At 40.1% G+C, this 27,142-nt stretch overlaps 2 protein-coding genes across 6 annotated transcripts; both read left to right on the forward strand.

Annotated features, from left to right (window-relative positions):
- Positions 1-2,570: 2,570 nt before the first annotated feature.
- Positions 2,571-14,615, forward strand: LOC125021634 (dixin-like). Of its 4 annotated transcripts, none has more exons than XM_047607756.1 (21): positions 2,571-2,856; positions 3,560-3,689; positions 3,811-3,936; positions 4,157-4,388; positions 5,080-5,181; positions 7,699-7,775; positions 7,869-7,972; positions 9,072-9,155; positions 9,505-9,558; positions 9,682-9,732; positions 9,848-9,952; positions 10,062-10,115; positions 10,229-10,300; positions 10,447-10,506; positions 10,697-10,759; positions 10,980-11,126; positions 11,804-11,867; positions 11,951-12,047; positions 12,480-12,588; positions 13,113-13,192; positions 13,273-14,615. In XM_047607756.1, the coding sequence occupies exons 1-21, from the start codon at positions 2,794-2,796 to the stop codon at positions 13,280-13,282; spliced, it is 1,884 nt and encodes a 627-aa protein (XP_047463712.1). In that variant the 5' UTR covers positions 2,571-2,793; the 3' UTR covers positions 13,283-14,615. The 4 variants fall into 4 exon arrangements, with proteins under 4 accessions (XP_047463712.1, XP_047463713.1, XP_047463715.1 ...); XM_047607757.1 differs by having other exon boundaries at positions 7,705-7,775; XM_047607759.1 differs by having other exon boundaries at positions 2,571-2,841.
- Positions 14,616-17,674: 3,059 nt separating this feature from the next.
- dlat (dihydrolipoamide S-acetyltransferase (E2 component of pyruvate dehydrogenase complex)) lies at positions 17,675-26,896 on the forward strand. 2 transcript variants are annotated; one of them, XM_047606847.1, is made up of 15 exons: positions 17,675-17,805; positions 17,894-18,176; positions 19,022-19,123; positions 19,202-19,326; positions 19,409-19,559; positions 20,933-21,059; positions 21,212-21,399; positions 21,507-21,648; positions 21,740-21,807; positions 22,134-22,232; positions 23,958-24,065; positions 24,167-24,285; positions 25,453-25,615; positions 25,737-25,873; positions 25,960-26,896. In XM_047606847.1, exons 2-15 carry the CDS (start codon positions 17,922-17,924, stop codon positions 26,087-26,089), a joined length of 1,914 nt encoding a protein of 637 aa, XP_047462803.1. In that variant the 5' UTR covers positions 17,675-17,805; positions 17,894-17,921; the 3' UTR covers positions 26,090-26,896. The 2 variants fall into 2 exon arrangements, with proteins under 2 accessions (XP_047462803.1, XP_047462802.1); XM_047606846.1 differs by having other exon boundaries at positions 17,751-18,176.
- The last annotated feature ends 246 nt before the right edge of the window (positions 26,897-27,142 follow it).

Genomic DNA, 27,142 nt, shown 5'->3' on the forward strand with positions numbered 1-27,142 from the left:
TCAAGTTCAGGCAGCTAACAACATGGTGCAGACATCACAACGACTCTTTCAATGTGGAGAAGACTAAATAACTTGTGATAGACTTCAGGAGGGCTTACAAACAACAAAATGCACCCGTACTGATTGATGGAACTGCATGAAAAACCTCCATGTCCACATTGCTGATGACCTCACCTCATCCTCCAACACCACAGCAGTCACCAAAAAAACACAAAACGGCTCCATTCACACAGCAGACGCAGACTCAGGAAAACCGACTTCCCCACCTCACATCTCATCTCATTCTACAGAGGTACTGTGGAAAGTATCATCATCTACAGTTTCACCTCCTGGTTTGGCAGTTGCAGCCAAAAGGTAAAAAGCAGCTGAACAGAACTGTCCAGACAGCCAGCAAGATCATCAGCACTCCCTGCTTGCTTCCCAGCTTGTTGGAATTATACAAGCAGAGCTGCATCCATAAGCAGTATCATGCCATGCCGTGTGCAGGTGTGTGTGTGTGTGGTATGGAGGGTGGGAAGGAGGGGTTTTACTTGTAATTGTTTCAATTTATGTGTGTAAAGCACTTTGTGTTGCATGTCTATGCATGAAAGGTGCTGTATAAATAAAGTTTGATTTGATTTAATAAAGCCATGTCCATCATTAAAGACCCCCATCATCCCTCCCATTACATCTACTCCCTACTGCTCCCAGGGAGAAGACTCACAAGCATCATCTGTAGAACATCGAGAAGCTGAATAGCTTCTTTCCTCAAGCTGTAGGAATGATCAGTCCCTCCCTAAATTAACATCCTTGCTAACAGTTAACCATGGATGAGAAACAATATTTTGTGTACGCAAGTACACAGTGAAAAATGATAATAAAAATAATCAGAAACTTTAATCTTGAAAAGTGCAACAATAGTGATGTAAGTAACAACACTAATAATCTATTGAAGTGTTTGTTCAAAGTGTTTAAATGCTCCAAAAAATCCACTGAATCACTGAAAAACCTCTGCACAGCGTTTGAGGGAGGTACAGCTGCCATACCAGTTCATGATGTTCCCAGCAACTTGTAAAAGGTGAGTATCCTGGTGTCCATGCCAAATCTCAGATGGTGCAGGAAGAAGAGGCACTATCTAGCTGCGTTTATGATGCTGGCTGTGTGGCGTGATCAGCTAAGATCCTCACTGGTGGGGAACCTGAAGCAGCTGACTCTCTCCACTGCTACACCCTTGAGGTAGATTGGGGTGTGTCCTCCTCTATGAAGCCTCCTGTAGTCCACAATCATCTCCTTGGTCTTGCTGATGTTGAGCAGGAGCCCGTGCACCTCGATGAAAGATTTCTAACATCCTGTGTGTATGATGACATTGGCTGCAACACCGCCCGTGATGCAGCCAATGATGGTGATGTCATCAGTAAATTTGATGAAGAGAAAAACATAAAACACAAAATAGATGTATCTCATGCTTGCAGTCCACACAACCAGCCAAGTATTGACTTGTACACTTTATAAAGTACAAGATTTGAAGTATTTTTGATCAGCAAGTGGTCATGGGATGGTTGATGAAAGACTTTAAAGATCGTTGTATAGTGCTACTGGATGGGCGGACATATGCAAAGAAATCATGCGAGCCATTGCTGGAAATAATCTGGATTCACGCAACATATGAGGTTTTGTTGAAAGGTTTTGTCTTGTGCATGATTTGTTTGAAGGAGGTGTTGCATCTGATCTTCTTGTCACTGTTGACAAACAGTTCAGTTGCACTGAAATGATTTGAAGAATTCAACAGTTAAGATATCTAAAAACCAAAAACTGAAAAATTGGATGGCCATGTTGTGCAGAACTTGTGTTTACTGGGACTATTAGAACTGTGTCGTAGGCATCTGTAACAGCACTTGATGTCCCATCAAAAACACAGTGGTCTTTGCGTAGGATTTGATGTTTTTGAACTCACTTATTCACACACAGGCACAAATGGGTATATTTCATTTCAAAGTGATATGTTTTTCTGGTAGCCACCTAATTCATTCAGTCTGTTTTTGTGCTTGTGTGTCGAGTTTAGACAAACTTTCAGTTATATTTTAATTTCTTTCATAAATAGCTGATATCTTAGTTTTGCCCTAAATCTTCAGTCTTTAATTAGTTCTTTGAGAAGTTCATTTTAAAAGCTTGTATTTTGTCAATAAAAGATATATGGTCACTTTGAAGCTGTGTAATCAGTCTTAAAACTTGAATTAACTATTTTGGATGCAACATTTACACACTGTACAAAAATATGTCTTCATACCAAGACTGCCAAGGAATAATTTATGTTACAATCCTTAGAACAAACAATTATATTATTATTAATAAGAATAATCAGAATTACTTTATTGATCTCAGTGGGAAATTACTTAAACAACAGCAAGATATAGTTTATTTTAAGAGGGTGTTTTTTTTTTGTTTTTGTTTTTTTTTAGCTATCTATATACAATCTCTGGTTAAACCAGTTTAAACGGGTACAGATTTATAGGCACCGACCGATTGTACAATAGATATGTTCCCGGAAGTGGGCGTCAATATCAGTTTTATTCTGACAAAGTGAAACCAGAAGTTCTGCACGCCATTATGGCTCAGTAACTTGACACGCCGGTATCGCCAGGGAGTAACGGTAGCGGTCTCCTCTGATCCCTCAATTGTCTCAGTTTGTTGACGTTTGCATGAGTACAGCAGTAGTTAGGTCTGCTGCGGGTCTGCCTGTTGTTCAGGTTGGTCGTCTGACACCAAGTAAAGCTGACAAGCTAGCTGCCTTAGATGGATTTTTGAGTAAAAAAGATGATCGCCTCACTCTCAAGAGGAAGTGTGCTGGACGAGGTTTTTCATGTGGGTTTTAACGAGGTAACGTTCTCACAAGCGTCACTGATATTAACGTTTGTTACGTTTGGTTAGCTGTAAATTAGCAAGCGGAACAGTTGCATTTGCTATTTATCACGCAGCTGAACAGTGAAGTTCCTCGGCGTCTTAACGTTATGTAGAAATAATAACAAATCGTTTAACCAAATAAATTTTGATCTACGGTAACGATAATCTTTGTATATTCCAGCTCGTCAATGAGTAGTTTTGACCAGAAAACTGACGGAAGTTCTAGCCATATGGTTAAACGTGATGACTGTAGTAAAGTTTAGTCTGGTTGTCCGCTAATAAAATGACCAGATATAGTTAACTTTAACATAACCATAAACAAACCAGCTAAACACCACAGTAAGAGTAAAACCCAAATGTTCTGTTGTATGCAAAATGGCAGCTTTCTTTGTGAGGTATCCCAGGACAACGGGCTGTCACGTGACTAAAGGGACCCAGCAATTGTGGCGTGAACAAGGAACTACGCATATCTGGACTGACCATGAGATAATTTGAGTGAACAAAACTACAATTCTTAATAGGTGGTGGGACAATACACTTCCCCCTTCTCCCCTGTCCCAACATATTAAGCAACGGCACTCATTTATTATGACATGGTCTTGGCTTTATTTGGCTCTGTCTTTATGGATGTAAGTGTCTGTGATGTGTTGAATTTGTGTATGTGGCTAATGTATTGCAGCAACAGCTGGCAGCTTATGTTTCCTGGGTGAATGCTCAGCTGAGGAGAAAACCAGACCTGAAGCCAATCACAGACCTCAGGCATGATCTTCAGGATGGGGTAGTGCTGACACAACTAATAGAGATAGTTGGTAAATATACATGTGTGCAGTTAGATTTACAAATGTTACAAGTACAAATGTCAATGTTACAACATTTAAATGTTTTTAAAAGAGTCATTCGTCACTTAACATGTTTCCTTCAATTTGCCAGCTGGAGAGGTACTGGAGGGAGTGTATGTGGCTCCACAAAACAAAGAGCAAAGCAGGAAGAATGTGGAGGAAGTCTTGCAGTTCATTTCCTCTAGACACATACGGATGCCACATATATCCGCAAGAGGTAAATCACACAAACATCGGCTGTGTTCATCTGTCTTGTTTATTTCAAGAAAAGTTATTTCAAATAATCTGTTATCTAATTCACTGTAATCAGAAAATACACATGACCCCAGAACTTTAACCCATTAAAAAAATACTGTAACAAATATGTATTTCACCATATGCATGAGCGGTATTTCATTGATCAAGAAAACAATTATCACATATGCTCCTTTTTGCAGACATTGTTGATGGCAATCTGAAATCTGTAATGAGGGTTATTCTGGCATTGGCAGCCCATTTCAAGCCCTCAGCCAATCACAGGACTGCCCTGGGAAGTGGGAGGAGCTTGACGAGAAGCAGTGCTAGCCAAAAAGCTCTATCCACTGTTGCACTTGCTCAAGGCGCCGCTGTTGCACTGGCATCCGCTCGACTTGATGCTTCACTGCCTGCACGTACAGCAAGAATCCACAGGTATATTGGCTGCAAATATGATCAGTGACTATGAATATAATCAGACACATGGGCACAAACTCTCGTCCTTCACATAGTGTATGTTATGTCATATTTAAATTACGCTAAGCAAAAGATACCACACAAAGATGAGGAGCTGACCAGACTCATCCTGGCTTGTGGCAGGATGTATCTGGTGTAGCAGTCTCTGAGACAACAAAGTTGTCTGAGCCTTTTAGAGAAGGTGCTTTGTTGTCTCTCTTTTGCAGTTATGTCTATATATGTTTGGACAGTGTCACTTGTTTTGTTTTTTTAGCTGTTTACCAAAACATGTTTTTGGATACAGTATTCTCAATATGGGCTTAAAGTGAAAATGCTCAGCCGTGACTTGATGGTGTTCACATCCAAATAGTAGGAAGGGTTTAGGAATTGCTCCTCTCTAAAAATAATATGTGGCATTTGCATTTAGAAGCTGTTGCTGTTTTAAGAAATGAGCCAAACCAATGAAGAAAAAATATAATTATGCTTCAGTAGGTTGAAAATAAAAGAAGTGGCAAATGCTGTCCTCTGGTGGACAAAAATGATTAGTTAACATTCTCATGACCACTGAAATAAGTGTCATCCCCGTACATATTCTTATCACATATATACATACACATTATCACAACATATGCCAGTTCCTACTCAAATGAATAACTTCTACTTCTTGCAGTGGCTGGAGCTTGGAGGAGGAAAAGAGTGTGTGTGTTCGGGCACTGGTAAAGCAGTATGAAAGGGGATCTCCAGAAGAGCAGGACAATCCTCAGCCAAACAGGTATTTTTTTGCCTAAGCTCCACTATGTTTAGAACTAAATAAAAACCATTGACTTTAGCACTTTGCAGAACCGTTGTATTCCGTTCTTCTTTCAGTAATTATAGTAATTACAAGCAAACATGAAAAATCAAGTTGAAAAAAAGCCACACAGATAGTAATTTTTTTTCTGACTCCCTCTTTACACCAAGCTTCTTTTCTATTTGACTTGGAATCTTCCTTCTCTTTTGTTCTCCTTGAACACCAAAGTGAATCCTTACAACCTAAATAACATTTATTGTTTTTTCACCATAAGGATAAGTACTGCCAGTGTCCCAGTTGATGTATTCTTTGCTGTATTTTTTGCTATGGTTGAGGAGGAGAGGAGGAGAACCCAGCAGCACAAAAAAATGTTGATGTTAAAGATTGTGTTGAAACAAAAGGTCTTGGTACCAGTAGCGCTCCATTTTGCACTGTGGTTGCAGAAGTCCCTGGTCCCCCCATGGGCTTAAGTTATATGATAGGATTTTTCCATGAATGGATGGATGGACATTGAACTTTTGTATCTATCTCATCAACACAATATAACTCGGTGTAAGGTAGAACAGACCTAGTTTGTTTTTACTCACATACTCTGTATAATTGATTCAGTTCAGTTATTTTTGTCCTTTTTTTGATCTGCCAACTTTAACACCTACTTTTCAGCAGTAGGCTACATTTGTGTGTGTGTGTGTTTCTCACTGCCTGACAGAGCGTATGACTATGGCCTTAATACTCCAGACCTCATCCTACTATAATTCAAGTGGGAAAATAATCGGCCTCTTATCTTCTACAGTCACATGTCTGGTTTGAAGTCATGTTCTGTGGTGTTCTTCTTGACTGGGATCATTTGTAATGTTTTCATCGCTTTGAAAATGATAGAAAGTGCACATATTATTTGTAGACTGATGGTGCTGTTTTCTTTTGGAGAGACACCAATTCAACAGAGCTGTAACAATCTGATGCGGCCATCGCATATCTGATTGTTACTAAGCAGTGTCTGCTGCCTTGTTTGCCATGGTAACAGCCTGGTAGCTGGAGGGTGTGGGGCGGGATGCACCAGTGTTAGACTTACAAATTGTCATGAGTTTGTCGAGCTTCACATGCTAGAAGCCCACAGAAAGAGTGCAACTCTTTGGAAGTGTGGACAGGTTTTACAACCTGTAGCCCACTATGGGGGGGACACAGATTAAATGGTAAGGCCTTTGATTTGTGTTGATACCTGAATATGTGTGTTTTGTCTCTATTTTATCATCATAATTTTAAAGTATTAAAATTTACTGAATGAATGAATGTTACTGCTGAATGTTAAGTGTAGCCAGTGGTTTCTCAGTAAAATGTTATTCTCAAGGGTTGCTTTTTTCTGCCTCAGCTTTCTTCTCGCATAATCCCTTCTACTGACGTGTGATAGAGAATTTGAAGAAATTAGCTTTCTTTGCAGAGATACTCAACATTTTCAGTGATGATTTGTTACTAAAATCAGTTAGTTTAATTTTGGTTTATGTTTTTGTACCCACACATTATCAAACTAAGACAAACTTGTAATCAAAAACCAGAAAAAGACCCATAACTAAATCATATGAGTTCACTTAAAGGAGTTCACTTTGTTACCACTTTTTTGAAAAATGCTGTTGACCATCTGAGGGTAAACTTATTTCAGTCTAGCTAGGGAAAGCACCGTATATTTCCAGTACAAAAATATTCTTCTCAGCAGGAGCTCACTCAGCTGAGCTATAGATAAGTGCAGCTCTTGACGGAGCAGAGGGCAGACATAGAGTTCGAACATGCATTTTGAATGGTAGTTTTATCACAGGCAAATTACTGTAAGTGTACTATGATAATAGTAAATTTTTTAATGCATTTTTAAACGATCTCCTCATTTCTGAATCATTTCCGAGGTGTTGCTGCTTGAAGTCACACTGCAACCACCATGTTTTACAGAAAACGTATTGTGCTTTGGATCATCAGCTGTTCCAAGCATTCTCCATACTTTCTTCTTCCCGTCATTCTGGTGCAGGTTGATCTTAGGTTGATCTGTCCAAAGGATGCTGTCCTAGAAATGGGGTATTTTTTGAAGTCTAATCTGGCCTTTCTATTTTTGAGACTGCTTAATGGTTTGCATCTGTGGTGCACCCACTGTATTTGCTCCCATGAAGTCTTCTCTCTATGGTAGACTTAGAGACTGATACACCTACTTGCTGGAGAATGTTCTTGTTTGGCTGTTGTGAAGGGTTTTACTTCACCGTGGAAAGGTACCTGCGATCATCCACCACTGTTGTCCTCCATAGATGTCCAAGCCTTTTTGAGTTCCTGAGCTCACCAATCTGTTTTTTTTTTTTTTTTTTGTTTTTTTTTTCTCAGAATGCGCTAAACTCATGATAAGCACATAAGCTTATATTATTTACAGTGCATATTTGTGGGGTGGCTAATAGGTGTGTATTTGCATGCATATCTGTCATTCTCTTGAATAAATTGAATAATCAGTGCTTTGTCCTCCATGAGCCTCAGCTCCGTCAGCCCTCTGTCCTCACCAAGAGCTCCAGCGAGCAGCCACTCAGACGGACAGCAGGAGAGCAGGGGTACGTTCGGTCAAACCACACATTTGTCAGCCATTTCATTTGTAAACCTCATTCTCATGTATAGCACTGTATTGTGTATGTGTACAAATGTAGTGGAGTCATCTCAAGCTGTAGTGCAGACGACGTGGGAGGATTCTCTCACTGAAACTTTGGAGAAGGAGGTGCAGGAAACGCGTAAAATGGTGTCTGCTTTACAGGTACGTCCATATTGAGGTTTCCGTGATTTAAAGTATTTTTCATTGACTTCTGTACTGAAGTGTATATTGTGTATTTCCTCATATTCTTACATTATTGATTATTATACAGATTATATGTTTTTGATGATATTGTGGGTAGACCTAATACATGAATGGGAAACTACTTGTTCTAACATTTGGAGTCACTGGCTACATTTACATGGACAATATTCTTTGTTTTTTTCTGCTTGAATGAAATCACTCAATGATTAGAGAATGCAACGTAACTGTTGTAATGAATGCTAATTAAAATGATGCAATATGTGTTTACATGCCCCAGACAGTAACTTTTGTTCAGTGGTTCAGTCTAATGTGGAGTGATTGTAGTGCAGTCATAACAGAAGATTTATTAACTTTATTGACATCACTGAGTAAATTAAGTCAAATTAGATGACAGAGAATGCTGCCCATATCAGTTCCAACTCTCTTCATATTTTTAATCACTTACTTATGACTTAGTAGAATGTTCTGTTACCACCATGTTTCTGTCTCTCTCATCTCCTGTGAGACAAACACGCATAAAAAGAATTTACTTATTCCAACCAGACAAGAGGAAGAGGAATCAAGAGGAATCAGATAAACTCCTTAAATATTTATCAAGAGCTAACATCTTCCTATTGAACAGACTGTCAAAGGGTTACACCATCACTCTCAATCTGACTGAATTAATACTATGCTTCTACTATAATACTATGCGAAAAATATGAACTACGGTCGATATAAGCATAGCCATTGACTTACCCGATTTGTCACATTTGTTAATATACATTTGTGTTTTTAAGATATATAGTTGAGATGTTTTTTTGTTCAGTTTTTTTACTTGAAAAGAAGCTCAATAGAGATAAAGGTCCAAGGTTACCCTTACTAATACCTCTGGCTCAACACATTTATTTTTGGGAAGGAAGCCAGAGCCAGATCTCTCTCCAGTGTCCACTTGTTTTGGTTCTTCTTTTGGTTTGGAGGAACAGGGATACTGTGAAATTTCCAACTAACTGGTCAGAGCTTCCTGAACACAGTGACTACAAAGTACAATCTGCAGTCACATGTGTGTCTTTTTAAGGCTCTGCTGCTGAGTGGTTCACTGCCCGGGGATGAGCAGGACGTGTCCTTAACTCTGGAACAAGGCAACACTGAACAGCAGCTGGTAGTATTAATGTGTCTTCATATCTATCTATCTATCTATCTATCTATCTATCTATCTATCTATCTATCTATCTATCTATCTATCTATCTATCTATCTCTATCTCTCTCTCTCTCTCTCTCTCTCTCTCTCTCTCTCTCTCTCTCTCTCTCTCTCTCTCTCTCTCTCTCTCTCTCTCTCCTATGTAACTCTCCTCCTCAGCTTTTTGTGTTTAGCATGGATCATATTACCTTTTCTTAGCTGTGGGTTAATGTGTGTGTGTGTACGTGCGCAGGTCCACACAGGTATCAATTTCCCTTTTTACCTCTACATTGTGGGTCTCACACATCTCTTCATTCTCTGTCTTTCCAGGTAGTCATTCGCAGTCGTTTGGATCAGAGTATGGAAGAGGTTCAGGAGTTGAAGGTAAAAAAGATAAATTGTATTGTATGTTTTCTTGTCGATATTTTCTGATTTTAAATCGGTGTACATTTCTGGAAACCACACAGTGATGAATATTTAATAAGTTGTGTTTGGTGCTGGCTTTAGAGAGAACTGTTGCGCTGTAAGCAGGAGATAAGAAACATGCAAGGAGTCAAGGTAGACCAAATCTACATGTACAGTAAATTATCTAATCTTTCAGTTGACTATTATTCTAGTTGTATTGTAGACAGGTTTCTGGGTACTGAGTTTCTGTTGCTCTTTTCATGTGCAGGAGGCCCAGCAGCAGAGGCTGTGCACTCAGGAGGCTTCAATACTGCAGATGAAGCAAGAGCTTCTAAAAGCCAGCATGACAAAGGATGAACTCAAAAACATGAATGTACAAACTCTACTAATGCCTCATATAAATTCAGAGTAATATACAACTTTGCTACTGTATTTTAAGTATGTCATTTACATTTACATTTCTGTGTGAACATGTGTTGTAGGCAGAACTACAATGGAAGCTGGAGGAATGCAACAAGCTGTGGGGCGAATGCAAGGTGAAGTACTCAGATTTTCCTTGTACCAGTTTAATCACCCTAAAGTAGCTTCTGTTTAATCATTACGAACTAAAAATGAACCCTGTATTTTCTCTTTGGTCGGCTGAGTGTAGAAGGAGCTCGGACAGAAGGACAGATTACTTCAGCAATTCAAACACAAGCATGAAGAAGGCCAAAAGCTTCAGGTATGTCAGATAGTAGTAATGTTTCAGACTAATCATTTAACCACATTGTAGCATAATATGCTTTCACTAAGCTAGCCACTTGAATAATAGACTAGTTAAAGTTTTAGGCTCTTGTTTTCGTTTTGATGTTTGTGTCTCTTTGGTAGACTGAGTTGGAGCATAAAAACGGCATGCTGCAGGAGCTACTGATTAGAGATCATCAACAGGTATCGACTCTTTTTACGGCTAGGTTTCATACTCTGTCTACATAAGAAAAATCAGATATACATTCAGAGGCTCTAGCCATTTTGGTTCCATAGGCCCTCTTGAGCAGCTTGCGACCTAGATGACCACCTATATGGCCTATGCCAAGAGCCGGCTTTGTATACATGACACAGCTGACATTTTTTTCCTCAGTTTCCAGGCACAGAAAACAATGGGTATTCGGACTGTGGAAACTCAACTCCATCTTTGTCGGATGTGAGTATTGTTTCCATTGATAAGTAGGTTAAGTCGTTGTGCTTTTTTTATTTGACATGAAACCTTAGAACCTGTATTCTTATGTAAAGAATAGTTAGGAAATGCTGTGATGGGATTGTGATGAAATGTAAATTGCCTGGAAAGCAGTTGCCAGCAGTGGAACACTAAACAATCCTGTTTGTGAAAAAATAAGAGTTTTGTGTTTATGCGCTGATTGCAGGCAGAGGAGGTTCAGCTGCTCAAAGATTCGCTGAGAAGTTTAAGGAACAGTTTCAGAGAGCACGGCCCACAGCACCACACCCTGGACACCCTGGAGCAGGGCATTGTTTCACTCATCGACAGACTGCAAGTTCTGCATACGCACAGGGTAGAAATATTTTTTTATGGGCTGTGTGTTTGGTGTCACATGACTTGGTGATTTAGGACACTGTATAATTAAAATCATTACTTTCACATTTAACTGAATACTCCTGACTTGTCCTAAATTATCAGCTTATCATAATCTGCGGGGAGACTCAGTAGGTAGAGCAGGTTGTCCAGAAACCAGAGGGTTAGTGTTCAATCTCCAACACGTGGACCACATGCCGAAGTTTCCTTGAGCAAGACACTAAATCCTGAGTGACTCCCAGTGTGTGGCATGGTTGTGTGTGTGCTTGTGACATTGTGTGACTGCTGAACACTTTTGCCTGGAGATGACTACTCCTGTTGTCAATGAGGCAGCAGAGCCGTGGAGAACGGCGACGAGCTGCGGAGTGAGTTTAAGAAGAGGAGTAAGAGAGAGAACAATGGAGGTGCAGTGGTTTTATCTCCTTGGGTCAAGGGGCAGTCCAGGGTGTTAACAGCACAGGAAGTGGCAGAAGTGTGACTGTCAAAGTGAAAAAGCTTTTCACTCTAACAGTTCACTTAAATTCCCCATATTCCACAAATCACTGTGGAATTTCATGGCACAACAAATGTTTCTTAAGTAGTAGTACTTACCTTTGGCAAGATTTAACATAATGTGTGGCTGATAATATTTCTGCAAAATTAATCCAATATATACAGGGAAGGGGGAAATCTCCAAGACGCAAAGGTCAACACACGGACATGGACTCCTGGCCTTCCTCAAGTAAGAGGGTCTTACATGTACCAATTAAACGCATACACGGAATGTTTCTGCTTTCACTAAGGATTTGTTGTTGTTCATTACAGAAATGTCTCAACCCCACAGTGGTTCTTCTTCCTCTACAAAAATCCTTTATTTCACTGGAAAATCTCCAACTCCTTCCATGATCAGTATACCGAAAAGGTTTGTGTGCGTGTGCGTGCGTGCGTGTGCATGTGTGCGCGTGTGTGTACCGCTATCTTTCCAGAAACCAGTTTAAATTTTAGGGTAAAGGTTACAATTAGGTTAGTGTAAGGGTTAGGATTAAAGTTAGGGTTAGGCATTTAGTTGAGAGGGTTAGGGTTAGGGTAAGGGGCTAGGGGATGCATTATGCCAATGAGTGTCCTCACAAAGATGGCCATACATGATGGGTGTGTGTGCGCGTGCGTGCTAGTGTGAATGTTTAAATTGATCCTATATATTTTTTATTCTTCGTTCTGTCCTGTCTTTTTTGTTTCTTGTGTAATAACATATTCATTGAAGATAGTGGACCATGAGTAGGAAAAAATACAAAATAATGTAAAAAGGTCACAAGACAGCAGGTTGAGTGATATTATCCCTGCACACCCTGTACAGGCTCTGTGAAGTGACACTCAAAGATGTTAAAACAGCTGTTGATCGAGAGGGAAACTACAGGTACCACTTCAAGGCCCTGGATCCTGAGTTTGGCACTGTGAAAGAGGAGGTAAGAGAACGATGGGGAGAGGACACCCCATGCATTTGTGAAATATTGCATTAGATTAGATCTTCAAGTTAAATAGTGGATTAATGGTACATATGATGCACACTGCTGAGAATGAAAACTTTTTGGGCAGCAATACTTTACAGCAATTTAGATGCTTAATACTTTAACTTTTAATCGTAAATGTTCTTGTTTTTCATAACGCCTTTCTACTGTACTCAAATTGCTTTACAGTCACAGACACCTCTACCCGTTCACTCACACTAGCACACAACAGTGCCATGCACTGGGCACAACTGGGGGTTCAATGTGTCCTGCTTCAGGTGTCCTGCTTGACACCTTGGTATGAGGCGCATTCCGGGCCTTAAACCACTAACTTTCTGGTTCCGCAGTAAGCTGATGGGGTTGAATGGGGATGAAATTCCCTTGTTCTGTGCAGTGGGGTGTGAGTTTACTAGTGATACAAAGAAGAAAGAAGGGCAGACTGCTCATACAGGAAGGTCATCAGTCTCGATGTCTCTGTGCAGGTATTTTTGGATGGAGCAATTGTTCCAGGCTGGGAAGGAAAAATAGTGGCATGGGTAGAAGAAGACCGTGGTGAAGAAAGGTAACAACAACAATGAAGTCAAGTCTTTCTTTATTCCCCTTACTGTTAGTGTTAGGAACTCATAATCTTTTCTGTCCTAGGCCATTTTAGGTTCAAGATGATGGGCCATGGCACTTTTAGTTTTTGTCCCAGGTCACTCTGATCTCAGAGGAACATCGAGGCATCAGATCTAAACAAAGGCACATGTTGACACTTTTTTAGACTGGACCTTGTAGTAAAATACTGTAAGACTTGTCAGCAAGAGATTTGATGGGCTGTTACTAAACCCGATTAATTAGCCCCACAACTGTAACTGATGTCTTGAATATCATACAACTCAGTGCCTTACAAAGTAAAGCTATTCTCATCATGTACTTACCAGGCTGTAACTATAATATCAAAACTAGACTCAAAAAGATTTCAGAAACATTATTTCACTCACGGTAGTGTTCACATTTCAAATTTTTAATTTCTTGTGCATCACCACCAAATTACATGTGAATGTAAAATTAATATACAGTGTTATCTCCTACAGCAAGAAATACAGAAGACAAAATGTTGGTTAAAAACAAAAAAACTGCACAGGAAATAAAATCAGCTTTGTTCTAGTTCAGCATAAAGTTTGTCCACATTCTGACCTGTTGCTGATGGACTACACTGACCAGACTCCTACTACCTTTTCCATTTTATATCAGCTGCCTATGATGGCAGTAAAAAAAAGGGGGGGTAATATTCAACAATGTGTCCAAACAGGAAAATATACTGCAAAGACTAAATAGGATACAAATCCAGATTTGGGTTTTAATATAAGTCTATGGAACACCAGCATGCACTCAACTGAACCACTGCCATGATATAAAAATAATACTGGAGCTTTTATGTTCATATAGAAAAGCAGACCAACTGAAGTCTTTGTTTTGTAACTTGATGAAATGATTTTGTACATTTGTGTTTCCACCTTATTCTTACACATTTGCTGTCCATGAATTGTATTTCTTAAAAGAGAGATTATGAGGTGAAAATTCTCCTCTGCTCCTGTTGAAAACATGCTGTCGATGTGAATTTATGTCACACGTTTCAAGATGTTTTTCCTGCAACTAATACTTGTCTTGCTATTTATGGTGTGTACGTGTGTGTACGTATGTTTGTGGACTGAAACATGTTCTTTCACTCTACTTCTGCAATCCCCGTTGGGATCAGTGTGTTTGCCTTCATTAATAAGCCAACAGAAATATACATCAGTCTAGACTTATTTGAATGCCACGACTGCCTGTACTGTAAAATGTAGACATTGCTGGTGAGATGGTTATTTAGCATTTTTGTTTTGTTATTAACTGAAACCTTATGGATGCTATCTGTTTATATAGGAATAGGAATTACTAATTTCCTTTGTTGAATGTTAGACAGATATTGTGAAATAAATCAAGTCTTGATTTTAAAAATACATGTCAGCGTTCCCGTTTTTATGACGTAGCATCATTGTGAATATTTTACAATAGATGATATACCTTTCTGCCCGCTGTGATAGACTGCTGACCTGTCCAGGGTGTACCCCACTACTTGCCCACTGAAAGGTGGGTAGGCTCCAGAAACCATTTTCTGTTGCTTTCTGAGTATCAAGTCAGGCTGAATTTGATAATGACTGAACATAACATCTATTTGATTAAATGCCTGTAATGATTCTCAGTCATCCAGGTCATTGTGTATCCAAAAAAGGTTTGTAGAGTTTTTGATCGTTAATTCAATTCAGTTCAATTCAATTCAATCTATATAGCGCCAATAACAACAACAACAAATTGTCTCAAGACACTTCACAAAAACCAGCCTGTGACCTCCAGAGCAAGCCTGAGGGTGTCAGTGGCGGTGGCAAAGAAAAACTCTTTTAACAGGAAGAAACCTTGAGCAGAACCCAGCTCATACGGAGGGACCCATCTGCCGAAGGCCAGCCGGGTAGAAACAGAGAAGATAGAGAGAAAAGAAGAGCAGGAGAAACAAGATAAACAAACTTCTGTCATAGATACATACATCAAGCGGAAGGAAACATGTAGGGTCTAGTAATATAGCACATAGCTGATGATCTGTGAGACAGTTTGTGAGTATAACAGGAGTCTTGGGCAGGTTGGTGAATTGTTCATCTAGGTAGGAGTGGATAACTGGAGGAGCCCATAAAGACTGGGGCAGATGTAGTTTATGGTGCTCCACTGGTCTGATACACAGCACTCCAGACCAGAGACCCTTACAAGAACATGGAAGGGGAGGGGAGGGGAGAGAATGAGACACAGTGGTTAGTAATAGAAAATAAATTATAAGAGATAGAAAATAAAATTATAAGATATTAGAGGACATGTCCTCAGTGCATCGTCCCCCTGCAGCCTAGGCCTATAGCAGCATAACTAAGGGATGGTTAAGTCCAGCCCTAATCATAAGCTTTGTCAAAAAGGAAAGTCTTAAGCCTGACCTTACACGTAGAGACTGTGTCTGCCTTCCGAACCCAAACTGGGAGCTGGTTCCATAGGAGAGGAGCCTGATAGCTGAAGGCTCTACCTCCCATTCTACTTTTAGAAACTATGAGGTCTTTCAGATATGATGGGGCTAGGCCTTTCAAGACAGACTTAACAGAATTAAGTCAAACAAGTTTCTCTTGGGCTACACCTACAGATTTTCCTTTTTAAACCTTGACTTCCCACCAGTCCTGTAGAGCTGAAAATCTATTTGTCATATAAAAAAAAAAAGAGAAAAGAAACAACTCTATAAGTCCGTTTGCCTTAAGTGTTTTTTGGATATTTAATTAGATGGTGCATCACTTAAGAATACAGTCCTTGATTAGAAATTTTCACTCTGTGTACACCTCCCACAAACTGATAGAAAATTAAATAATATCTAATGGTCATATTTAAGCTGTGATTAAATTCTTAATTGTTTCCACAAGTAAACATCCAAAAAACACTCTCATTGTCATGATACAAATGTTGGCAGTCGGACTCAACAGAATTAATTTCAGTTTCATTTATATAGCATCAGTTATTGTCTCAAGACGCAAAATTAAAAACCTAAAACCTGGCCTGAAACCTCCAGAAAGCATGAAGACGACACTGAAACCTGGAGCCAAACCCAGCTCATATGGAGGGACCCATTTGCATAAGGCCGGGTAGACACAGAAAAGAGAGAGAATAGAACAGCAGGAGAAATGAGATAATCAAACATCTGACTAAAATGAACATATAGAATCTGATCGTGATACAAAGATATAGCTGATGATGTTCTATGACAATTTGATAATGAATATAAATAAAGCTTTTAGTGACAGCAGTTATTCTATCACAGGGCATTGCATGAAAAGGGATTAAGGAAAGTGTAAAATATAAACAGAAAAGATGACGTATTTATATCCTTTTCAGAATTATCAACAGAATATAAGATTCCAAAAATGCATTTCTTCAAATACCTTCAAATTAAGAGCTTTGTATCATCATCTCAAAACTATTTGTCATTAGAGTCACCAATTATAAGACATTGTTATGATGAATCTTCAAAACATAAGTTGAGACTGTAGATGGAAGATAGGTGATGGAATTTCACTACAGGACTGAAACGTGGCATGTATGAAGGCTCAGAAACAAGCAATCACCAGCAACCTGAAACTTATTCAGTATAAATGGCTGATCCATAAATACGTAACCCCAGCCAAATTGCACAAGTTTAATGAAAACATCTCTGATACGTGTATTTAGTGTAATAAAGCAAGAAGAATGTCGTACCACTGCATATGGGAAATGTGTGAAAATGAAATCCTTCTGGCAAGATATCATTAATATTATTGATCTGATATTAGCTAAGACTGGACCACAAGCTTTTCCTTCTGGGCATATATCCAACTATCCCATACTTACAAAGTAAACAATCTAGATGTGTAGATATGTGTGTATGACAAGCTAAACGTATAATTTCCCTTCATTGGAAAAATTATGATGGACCTAGAATTGGAAGATGGATTAAAGAGATTACATATATTATTAGATGTGAGCAACTTGTTTTTGTGCTCTTTTTATTTTATTTATTTATTTTCATTTTTTGTTGTTATGATTTGCTTTTTTGTACTGGTTTCATAAGGGGAAGAGGGATGAGAGGGGGGAGAAGGAGAAAAATATTTGCTTTGTTGCATGTGTTAGTGAGTTGCTGTTTGATCTGTTCTATTCAGCAAACAAAAACTAATAACTACATGTATATATAAAAAAGAAGTGGTTAAAGAACTGGCAGCATAGACCAGTGCTGTGTGCGTTAGGCAACTGTATTCATTATACAATGTTACTATTAGTGTGTGTCATAGACTGTACAACATTCAACAGCTATTTACTGCCACCACGCGGTTATTGATGTGATTGCAGTAAATTATATCTTCAGTTCTTGAATTTCTAGTTTTAACCAATAGGGTTGGACAATTATTATCTTTCTTTCTTTTTTTTATGTGTTTATGGTATAGTGGTCGTCTTTGTTTGGAAATCACTGATAATGTCATTTCAATGGACACTATTTACGACACCTCCCTAGACTCGACGGCAGGACAAGGAGGAGAGCCGTAAATCGTTGTGTTTTGGACTAGAGGAGGCATAGAGGAGGTCATTAGAAAGTGAGGGGTAAGTACGGGCAGGTTTTCAGGGAACAGAGACATTGGGTTCTGGCGTATGTCTGATGCCGGTGTAAGATAAATACAATATTTATCAGCTCTGTATAGTCTTTCTACCGCTGCGAAATGATTCGTCTAATCCTGCGGCTGAGGCCGTCCGCCGGTCTCCCCTGTCCCCGTGCCCTCCCGGCCCGGCCTGCTGCGCTCGGCTCCCGCTTCGTGCCCAGGACCGGCTGTCAGAGGCGGCTTCACTGCGGAGCGGCGTCCCGGGCCGTGTCTCTGAGCTCAGGCTTCAGCCACAGAGCGACCCTATTCCGGCGTCCCCAGCTAGCAGCTGGGTGTCAAAGTCAGCGGTTCTACAGTCTGCCTCCGCACCAGAAGGTAACAGTACCTGAACAGACTTCAGGTTGCTACAGCACTGATGTTAGAGCTAGCATGACCTCCGTAGCTAGCATGAGACAGAAGGTGTTTGGTCCATCACAGAGCCGGCATTCACCTAGAAGTTAAGTTTACATGAAGTGTATTTAAAGGCATCCAGATGGAAGTCAAAAATACAGTCTGGAGGCATTCCAGATGTTTTTCTCTTGTCTCATTATGTCATGGTCTCAAAATTATTTCATTAATTGACTTGACTAAGTTAGTACTGTGGCCTGTTTCTATTCTGAATACTCAGAGCCTAAATACACAGTTTAAATGTTATATTTGTATACAACTGCCCTGCATTTAATCTTAGCTTCATAAAGGTTATGACATTCTGCATTTCTTTCAATTAACTAAGATGACTGTTAAAGCAGTTGTGAAAACCTTAGAGCCTGTTGTTTGTAGTACTGTTCAATTGTGTTGTACCAACCGATTATTTTGACAATCCTATTGTCGACAGCAGACAAGACTAAATAGAAATAAAGTTTTTTTTTCTGAATTTCATTAAATAAATGTTTTGCTGCCTATATAGTTGAATATTTCTTTTATTACCTATTGTATTTTACTACTCAGCTGTAGTTTTGACTCCTTTCCCACTTTCAGTGTTTTTGATTTAATTAAGATGTGTCAGATGCTATTTAAAATGAAAAGCTGAAATGTAATATGGCCATTTATTGAGCAATGGGATGAGGTGATGTTGATTTATCAACTGTCGTTACAACACATGGCATTTGGCAATATTTGCAGTGCCCCACTCAGGACATGCTTGAATTATCACTAGGTCAAATGTGGCACTTTTTGTTCAGGTGGAGCTTCCCGCGCTGTCACCCACCATGCAGACGGGAACAATCGCTCGCTGGGAGAAAAAGGAGGGAGAGAAAATCAACGAGGGTGAACTTATAGCTGAGGTTTGGAGACGTTTGTGTTCTCATATAACTTTATCAAATTATCACAACAGTAGTTAAATGTTTTCTCTGTATTTGCAGGTAGAGACAGACAAGGCCACTGTGGGGTTTGAGATGCTGGAGGAGTGCTATCTGGCAAAGATTCTTGTTCCTGAAGGAACCAGAGATGTCACCATTGGATCAGTAATCTGCATCACAGTGGACAAGTTAGTGTCATAGTGACTATAAACCATGTCAGACAAGGTATACATTTACTTCTAAGGTCTGTGTGTATCTTTTCTCCTGCAGCCCTGACCTAATTCCAGCCTTTAAGGACGTAACGTTGGACTCAATCAAAGCAGCTGGTGCCACCCCTTCAACCGCTGCCTCTGCTCCTCCTCCTCCTGCTGCTGCTGCTGCTCCTGCAGCCCCAGGCAGCTCTTACCCCCCACACATGAAGGTAGGCATGCTTTTTCATAAACAAACTACAATCAAGGGTGGAGTTGTGAAAGGGCAGGAGGCTCGCTTAATGCAGTCTTATACCACTTTCACATTGAAAATCCCAGATCAACCCGGCATTTTCAGACCCGGGTCGACTCGCCTTTCGTGCGCTTTCACATCAGCAGAAGTCCTGGGTCGGACTTCCCGCTGTGAGAACTGCATGCCTGTTTTTTCCTCCCTCATATGTCATCATGTACATTGCAGGTAAACATTAGGGGGCATGGTGTTGTTTTTTTAACGCTTCCAGTTTGTTGTAGACCTGAAGAATGGACTGGTCAAACCCCCATACTTTCAAAAGACTGGTTATATTTGAATAAATCACTGTGTCCTGCACGGTGCCTGATATCTGACACCGGATTTCCCCTTCTCCTCGGATGCAGAGCGCTGCCATGATCGTTACACAAGTGTGGGATATTGCTGTACAAACTGTAAATAAACACAGTCGCACTTGCATTCCCCGAACTGTGCAATTTCCCTATGCGCTTCCATTAATGATCGTGTAACAACACTTTTGATTTGTTTGATTGAAAAAAAATGAAGAAAAAACTCTGCCCTTCAGAGATCGGTCTTTATGGGAGTAGACCAAAACTTTTTTTTGAGCTTAAGCTTCTACAATGATACAGTCTTTCAGGCTGTGAGTGACAAAATCAGAATGTAACAGGCTACAGGATAGCATAACAGGATACATCAACATCAGATCAAAAAACCCGGGTTGATGCGGCATTCCTGTTCATATCAAAGTCGAGCCAAGCCAATAAAATCTTTTTCACTTGATGTGAAAGGGGCTTTCATGAGTCTATTTACACTCTTATTGTCCTGTAGCCATAGCTGGAGTTTTAAGAGGGTCTTCCTGTCAGATTCTCCTTGATTAAATGACTAAATGTGGTGCCCCACATCTTCTCCTGCTAGTGTGTCAATGTTTTTTGTTAAAATGATTGGCCCAGCGTGACAAATCGAGTGAGTCAATTAATTAAAAGTTGCTGTAGAATCAAACCATGGAGAAGTAATAATTGCACATTTTATTTTTTCCTTTTTTAAGGAAATCTTTTTTCTTTTTTTCCAGTATTTGATGTGTCTACTTGAGGGCTTCCATGTCATCTTATATCCACGTGTGCATTAAAACAAGAGGTTAAATTTAAGCTAATTTCATAATTGAATCAGATAAACGGTGGGCATTGAAATCCCTTGCCAGCCTAACAATGGATGTTGCTAGAACATTATTAGGATTGTTTTGCAGAATTCGATTAGCCTTGACTCAGTTCGTAACAAGTTTTCCAAACCCAACTGGTCGGACTGGAAACTGCAGAGATGCCATCTGGATGTATGTTGCAGGTTGCACTTCCTGCCCTCTCCCCCACCATGACAATGGGAACAGTACAGCGCTGGGAGAAGAAGGTTGGAGAAAAGCTGAGTGAAGGAGATCTGCTCGCTGAGATTGAAACTGACAAGGCAACCATCGGTAAATAAATCAAACTAGCACCTTGGACACCTCATTCCTGAAGTATTTACTATTAAATGATATAATCAGTCTTGCTCTGTTAAATTTCTTCTCTATTTTTATGCTAAGTTACTACAATCTCACCATGTTTGCTTCTTGGATTTCATGTGCAGGCTTTGAAGTGCAGGAAGAGGGATATTTGGCTAAAATCTTAGTGGCAGAGGGAACCCGAGATGTTCCTCTGGGAGCGCCACTCTGCATTATTGTAGAGAAAGAAGGTGACATTTCTGCCTTCAAGGATTATGTAGAGACTGGGGTGGTAGATGTTTCCACACCACCTCCTTCATCACCTCCTTCTCCGGTTGGTCAAATTTTCAAATATATGGGAATATTATTTTCCGATACTCCCAAGAAACCTCTAAATGTAGTATTAATGTAGCTTAAGAGTGTTTTATGTTTCTGTTGTAGGCTGCTGCACCAACTCCTGCAGCACCCAGTCCTGCCCCAGCAGCTGCTGCCCCAGCAGCACCTAGGAAGGGTCGTGTGTTTGCCAGCCCACTAGCCAAGAAACTCGCTGCTGAAAAGGGAATTGACCTGGCACAGGTCAGCGGTAGGTAACCCAAAGTTTGAAACTAAAATGCGCTTTGTGAGAACATTGTGTATTTCTAGTCATTTTATTTGTTGATGTGTGCTCTGTTTAGGCTCTGGGCCTGATGGACGCGTCACCCGGAAAGATATTGAGAGCTTTGTTCCTTCGAAGGCTGCACCTGTAAGTGAAGCCCTATGAGTAGAAATAGACATTCAGCACTATTGAATCCTATCTTACAACTTCCTTTCTTATTATTGATTATTTAATTTGGTGTTTTGAATACACACAACTCTCTTAGAGTTTGTCTAACTGATACTAATAACCAAATCATTCATGTGTTACTTGGTGAGTTCATTAGGGTTTAAGTTGTTTGATGCATGTATTGACAAATAATCTTTTGCTCCTGTTGTCCAACCCTCAAATTTCAGTGTTGGCAACTATGTATTCTTTTTTTTTTTTTTTCGTTTAACTCTAATTTGACATGCAAATTAAATCTCTGTTGACAGGCTGTAGCTGCTCCCACTCCAGCTGCTCCAACACCTGCTGCAGCTCCTGCTGTAGCAGGTGGCACCTTTACAGACATCCCTATCAGCAACATCCGCAAGGTGAGAGGAGCAAGCTCATGCCAGACTTTTGTTGCTCACTGTGAAATATTTTTATATTCAACAGTGATTTCTTCTCTTACTTAAACTCCTGCCAGCTGTCTGGTAGAATTCATGAAACTTTTGAGTTGGATGAGTAATGCTGTTGTGATTTACGTCATGTGCGTCTAACACACCTCTTTTGTCTCCACGATGGCTTATGGAACAAAGCTGAAGTGTATATGCCGTCGTGTGGAAAAAGTGTTGGCCCCCTTCCTGATTTCTTATTTTTTTGCACGTTTGACACACTTAAATGTTTCAGATCATCAAACAAATTTAAATATTAGTCAAAGATTATACAAGTAAATGCAAAAATGCAGTTTTTAAATGAAATTTTTAAAGAAAATCCAAACCTACATGGCCATATTTGAAAAAGTGGTGGACTTGCTGGTGTGTTATGGGTCATTTTCTTGCTACAGAACCCAAGTTCTCTTCAGCTTGAGGTCATGAACTGATGGCCGGACATTCTCTTACAGGATTTTTTGGTAGACGGCAGAATTCATGGTTCAATTTCTCGTAGCAAAACAGCCCTGACCATCACTAGATTTTACTGTTGGTATGATGTTCTTTTTCAGAAATGTGGTGACTTTTACACTAGATGACATAGGATACTCACCCTCCAAACAGTTCAATTTTTGTCTTGTCAGTCCACAGTGTATTTTCCCAAAAGTCTTATGTTCCTTTTGCTCAGCAGTGGTTTAAGTCTTGTAACTCTGCCATCCAGGCCATTTTTGCCCGGTCTCTTTCTTATGGTGGAGTCATGGACCCCAAACTTAACTAAGGCAAGTGAGGTCTGCAATTCCTTGGATGTCGTTGTGGGGTCTTTTGTGACCTCTTGGATGAGTCGTTGCTGCACTCTTGGGGTAATTTTGGTCTGCCAGTCACTTCTAGCAGTTTTTCCCCTACCATTATATTGGGTGGAGTACCCCGTATCCCACACAAACAGGTGAACACACAAATTCTGAATAAAGGGAGATTAGTGGGACTAATGTGGTGGTGACTAACCCTATTAGTCAATGAGCTAATGATAAGTTTAAGTTAGCATGCTGAGGCTGTGTTAAACATTCTGCCATTATTTGGCTGACGGACTCTTTCAGTGTGTCTGTATGTTAGGATGTGTGTTAACCGATTGGTGTTTAGCTATAGTAGTGTTGTCATTTATATTTCTGTTTGCTATGTGTGCTTCTGTGGAACAGTAGGCTAACCAATTTAGCATGTAGTCTACTAACTGGTACAGCGTTATGTCCGTTAAGATATTGTAGTATTTAGTGCTTTAATGCTTGCGGTTTGGCTTTATAGGTTAGCCATCTGGACTGATGGAGCTTCAGAAGCTGCTGTGCTGCTCTACTGATATGAAGAACGGTTGCAGAGGCAACCATGAGACTGATAAATTTAATACTACTACTACTACTACTACTAATAATAATAATAATAATGATAATAATAATAATAATAAGTTTGTCAATAAAGTACCTGCCTGATGCCAGTTCAGCTGTTGTAATGCAGTCTGGGATTTGTAGTATCCGTGGTGTGCATGTAATATACCTGCGGGCCAGGGGAGACAGACACATTTTCACACTGAAATTTGATCTGAATTTAGATGTGACAAACATGTAATAAAATAAGAAATCGGGAATGGTGCAAACACTTTTTCACTCCACTGTGTTTGTCTGTTTGTCTCCATTGCAGGTCATCGCTCAGAGGTTGATGCAGTCCAAGCAAACCATCCCCCACTATTATCTGTCTGTAGACATCAACATGGACCAAGTGCTCGAGCTTCGAAAAGAGCTCAATGAAGTGAGTTTGCACATGTAAATGTAATTGAATGAAACTTTCTTTGTTCTTGAAATGAGATATTTATTTCCTGCTTCTCAAACAACCTTGCCTCCTCTCTGCAGGAGGTTAAAGCCCAGAATATCAAGCTTAGTGTCAATGACTTCATCATCAAAGCCAGCGCTCTGTCCTGCCTCAAGGTTCCTGAATGCAACTCTTCCTGGATGGAGACCGTCATCCGCCAGTGAGTGAACAGACATCAACACAAATATCAAAACACATGTATTGTACATGTTGTTCTGTTGAGCAGCAGCAAACAGGAAACATTGCCATACAAATCTTCCTTGTCTTAATTTGGTGGGTTTTAAATCTGAATTTAATGTGTGTGCACTGCAAAAAATGATGTTACCGTTAGTTCTCTCCAGCTGATTTCAACAAAACAGTTATTTTTTACCTGGTAACCATAATCTAGAGGTTTACAGAAATTTCTCCAAGAAGATCTGTCCTTGAGAACTTCCCTGTCATGTATACACACAATCAAGTTTCTTTTTTGCTGAATGTATTTGAGCGTTGGCAAAGCAAAGTTCCTCTGTAACATACATGTTCCTTGAGAAGACCAGGAAGTTTTCACTAGCAAAAATAGAATTATGCCGCTTTCACATCAAAAATCCCGGGTCGCCCTGGCATTTTCAGACCACTGCCTCTGTTCCTCCTGCTGCTGCTGCTCCTGCAGCCCCAGGCAGCTTTTACCCCCCATACATGAAGGTAGGTATGCTTTTTCATAAACGAACTACAATCAGGGGTGGAGTCGTAAAAGAGCAGGCTCGCTTAATGCAGTATTATACCACTTTCCCATCGAAAATTCCGGATTGACCCGGTATTTTCAGACCCGGATCAACTCCCCTTTGGTGCGCTTTCACATCGGCAGAAGTCCCAGGTCAGACCTGACGCTGTGACAGATGCGTGCCTGTTTTTAATTCCTTCATATGTCATTGTATATTGCAGATAAACAATCGCCGGCATGGGTGTATTTTTTTAACCCTTACAGTTTGATATTTGAATAAATCTCTGTGTCCTGCACAGTGCCTGATATCTGCCGCCGAATCTCCTCTTCTCTTTACAGAGCAGCATGTGGATCTCACGGTCTTGCCAGTGTGCTGCCATGATTGATAAAAAAATTGTGGGATATCATTATATAAACTGTATATAAACACAGTCACATCTGGTAACTTAAATGCATCTTCAATATGATGTGACTTTAGTGCACGGTTCACTCATCATTAGAAGAAAGACAGAGAGAGATCACAACACTCAAAACTCACATTACTCGACTGTTTTTACTGTAGAAACGACCTCACATTGTCCAGATGGCTGTGCTGTCATTAGTATTGACTTATTTTAATGTTTTCAGGAACCATGTAGTGGACGTGAGTGTAGCAGTAAGCACTGCCAACGGCCTCATCACACCCATAGTGTTCAATGCCCACACCAAAGGACTGGCTGCCATCAGCGCTGATGTGTTGGCTCTTGCTGCCAAAGCGAGGGATGGCAAACTGCAGCCTCATGAATTCCAGGTACCTTCTCTGATTCTGTGTCTATACTCTGTTTTTTTCCATTTGAGATCTTTTGGGTACACACTTTATATTTAAAGAGTGAACTAACATAATGAAATGTTCTTTGTTTTTTTCCCCCTAGGGAGGTACATTCACAATCTCTAATTTGGGGATGTTTGGCATCAAGAACTTCTCAGCCATCATCAACCCTCCTCAGGCCTGTATCCTCGCTGTTGGAGGCTCAGAGAAACGGCTGTTGCCTGCTGACAATGAGAAAGGGTCAGTGTCATGGCAACAGTATTATAACAAGACACACTGCAGGTTAAAACTCAATATCTTATGAAACATGCATCTGTGTTTTGTAGGTTTGACGTAGCCAGCATGATGTCGGTGACACTGAGCTGCGACCACAGGGTAGTGGATGGGGCCGTCGGCGCGCAGTGGCTCGCAGAGTTCCGCAAGTTCCTGGAGAAACCCGTCACCATGCTTTTGTGAATGGACTTTACTGCTGTCAAACTGCAGCAACAGGCAGAGGCCTCTCCCTGAAGCGTTCCGGTAGGTCTAAACCAGTCTGGATGCTTCTGTGATTGGCTGGCCTGCAACCAGGTCACTCCCTGTTACCCTGAAGAGCATAAGGCAGAAGTCACTCCATTTACCTGTCTGTCTCGCTGTCACTTTCTGTCTTTCTCCTCTGATTCCTTCTCACTCATCTTCTATTTATTGTGGCCCCATCTCATGAGAGACCGGAATTAGGTGTAATTTAGAGAATAGAGACTGGCTAAAACATTTTACAAAGAAGTGTCCAACCATTTATCCTCTAACCTGTGTGTGTGCGTGTGTATACTTCTTACACACTTGTATCTTGTGTGAATAAGACAACAGAAAAGTACTGTAATTTATTGATTTGGTAAATTTAAGAGATGAGATGCACAGTCCAGATACACACACATCTGCCCTTTTCTGTGGCCACACAATTAAATTACTTGCCATGCTTTCTGTAGGTTGATGGTTCTGTGTGTATATTCTTCACTGTGGATTAACACAGTGCTGTATATATACTGTGAATATTGTGGTGAGCTGTTGGGTTAAAATGGCCTAACCTTCTGGAGACCTCACTGTATAATATAATGACTGTGTAATTCAGAATGACAACAGAGACTCTTAAAGGAAGTAGTGAGCAGTTCTGCCAATTCTCTCTTTGCCGGGGATGTTTTTTTCTAGTCTGAAGAATAATCTGTATTTCACAGCTGAAACGCACAAAGTTGGTGATGGATGTTAATTGAATAAATTGGGAGAAGTCAACTGTGTGCCATAAGCTTTTTGGTTTCGCTTTTAGTAAACACACTTTTCTGTAAGAGCCCAAATTAAAGATTGTTTAGTGCTTAAATGTATATTTAATTAGGAGTTGGAATGACTGCAGGTTTCTACCTACTAGTGTTCCACTCCAAATGGTTAAAAATCTGAGCCTGTAGTTGACCTCCTCGTACCTCTCATTTTACCAATATGTCGTCAGCTATCACTGTGGATTAATCCATAATTAAAACAAAT

This window comes from Mugil cephalus, chromosome 15 (assembly GCF_022458985.1).
Source record: "Mugil cephalus isolate CIBA_MC_2020 chromosome 15, CIBA_Mcephalus_1.1, whole genome shotgun sequence".
NCBI lineage: Eukaryota > Metazoa > Chordata > Actinopteri > Mugiliformes > Mugilidae > Mugil > Mugil cephalus.

Excerpts from the sequence above, each read along its gene's own strand:
- dlat (XM_047606847.1), top strand. The coding sequence starts at position 17,922 with ATGATTCGTCTAATCCTGCGGCTGAGGCCGTCCGCCGGTCTCCCCTGT. Across the intron at positions 19,124-19,201 it reads AGGGTGAACTTATAGCTGAG|GTAGAGACAGACAAGGCCAC; the intron begins GTTTGGAGACGT and ends CTGTATTTGCAG. Across the intron at positions 21,649-21,739 it reads TGACCTGGCACAGGTCAGCG|GCTCTGGGCCTGATGGACGC; the intron begins GTAGGTAACCCA and ends TGCTCTGTTTAG.
- LOC125021634 (XM_047607756.1), top strand. The coding sequence starts at position 2,794 with ATGATCGCCTCACTCTCAAGAGGAAGTGTGCTGGACGAGGTTTTTCAT. Across the intron at positions 9,559-9,681 it reads AAGAGGTTCAGGAGTTGAAG|AGAGAACTGTTGCGCTGTAA; the intron begins GTAAAAAAGATA and ends TGCTGGCTTTAG. Across the intron at positions 10,301-10,446 it reads AAGAAGGCCAAAAGCTTCAG|ACTGAGTTGGAGCATAAAAA; the intron begins GTATGTCAGATA and ends TCTCTTTGGTAG.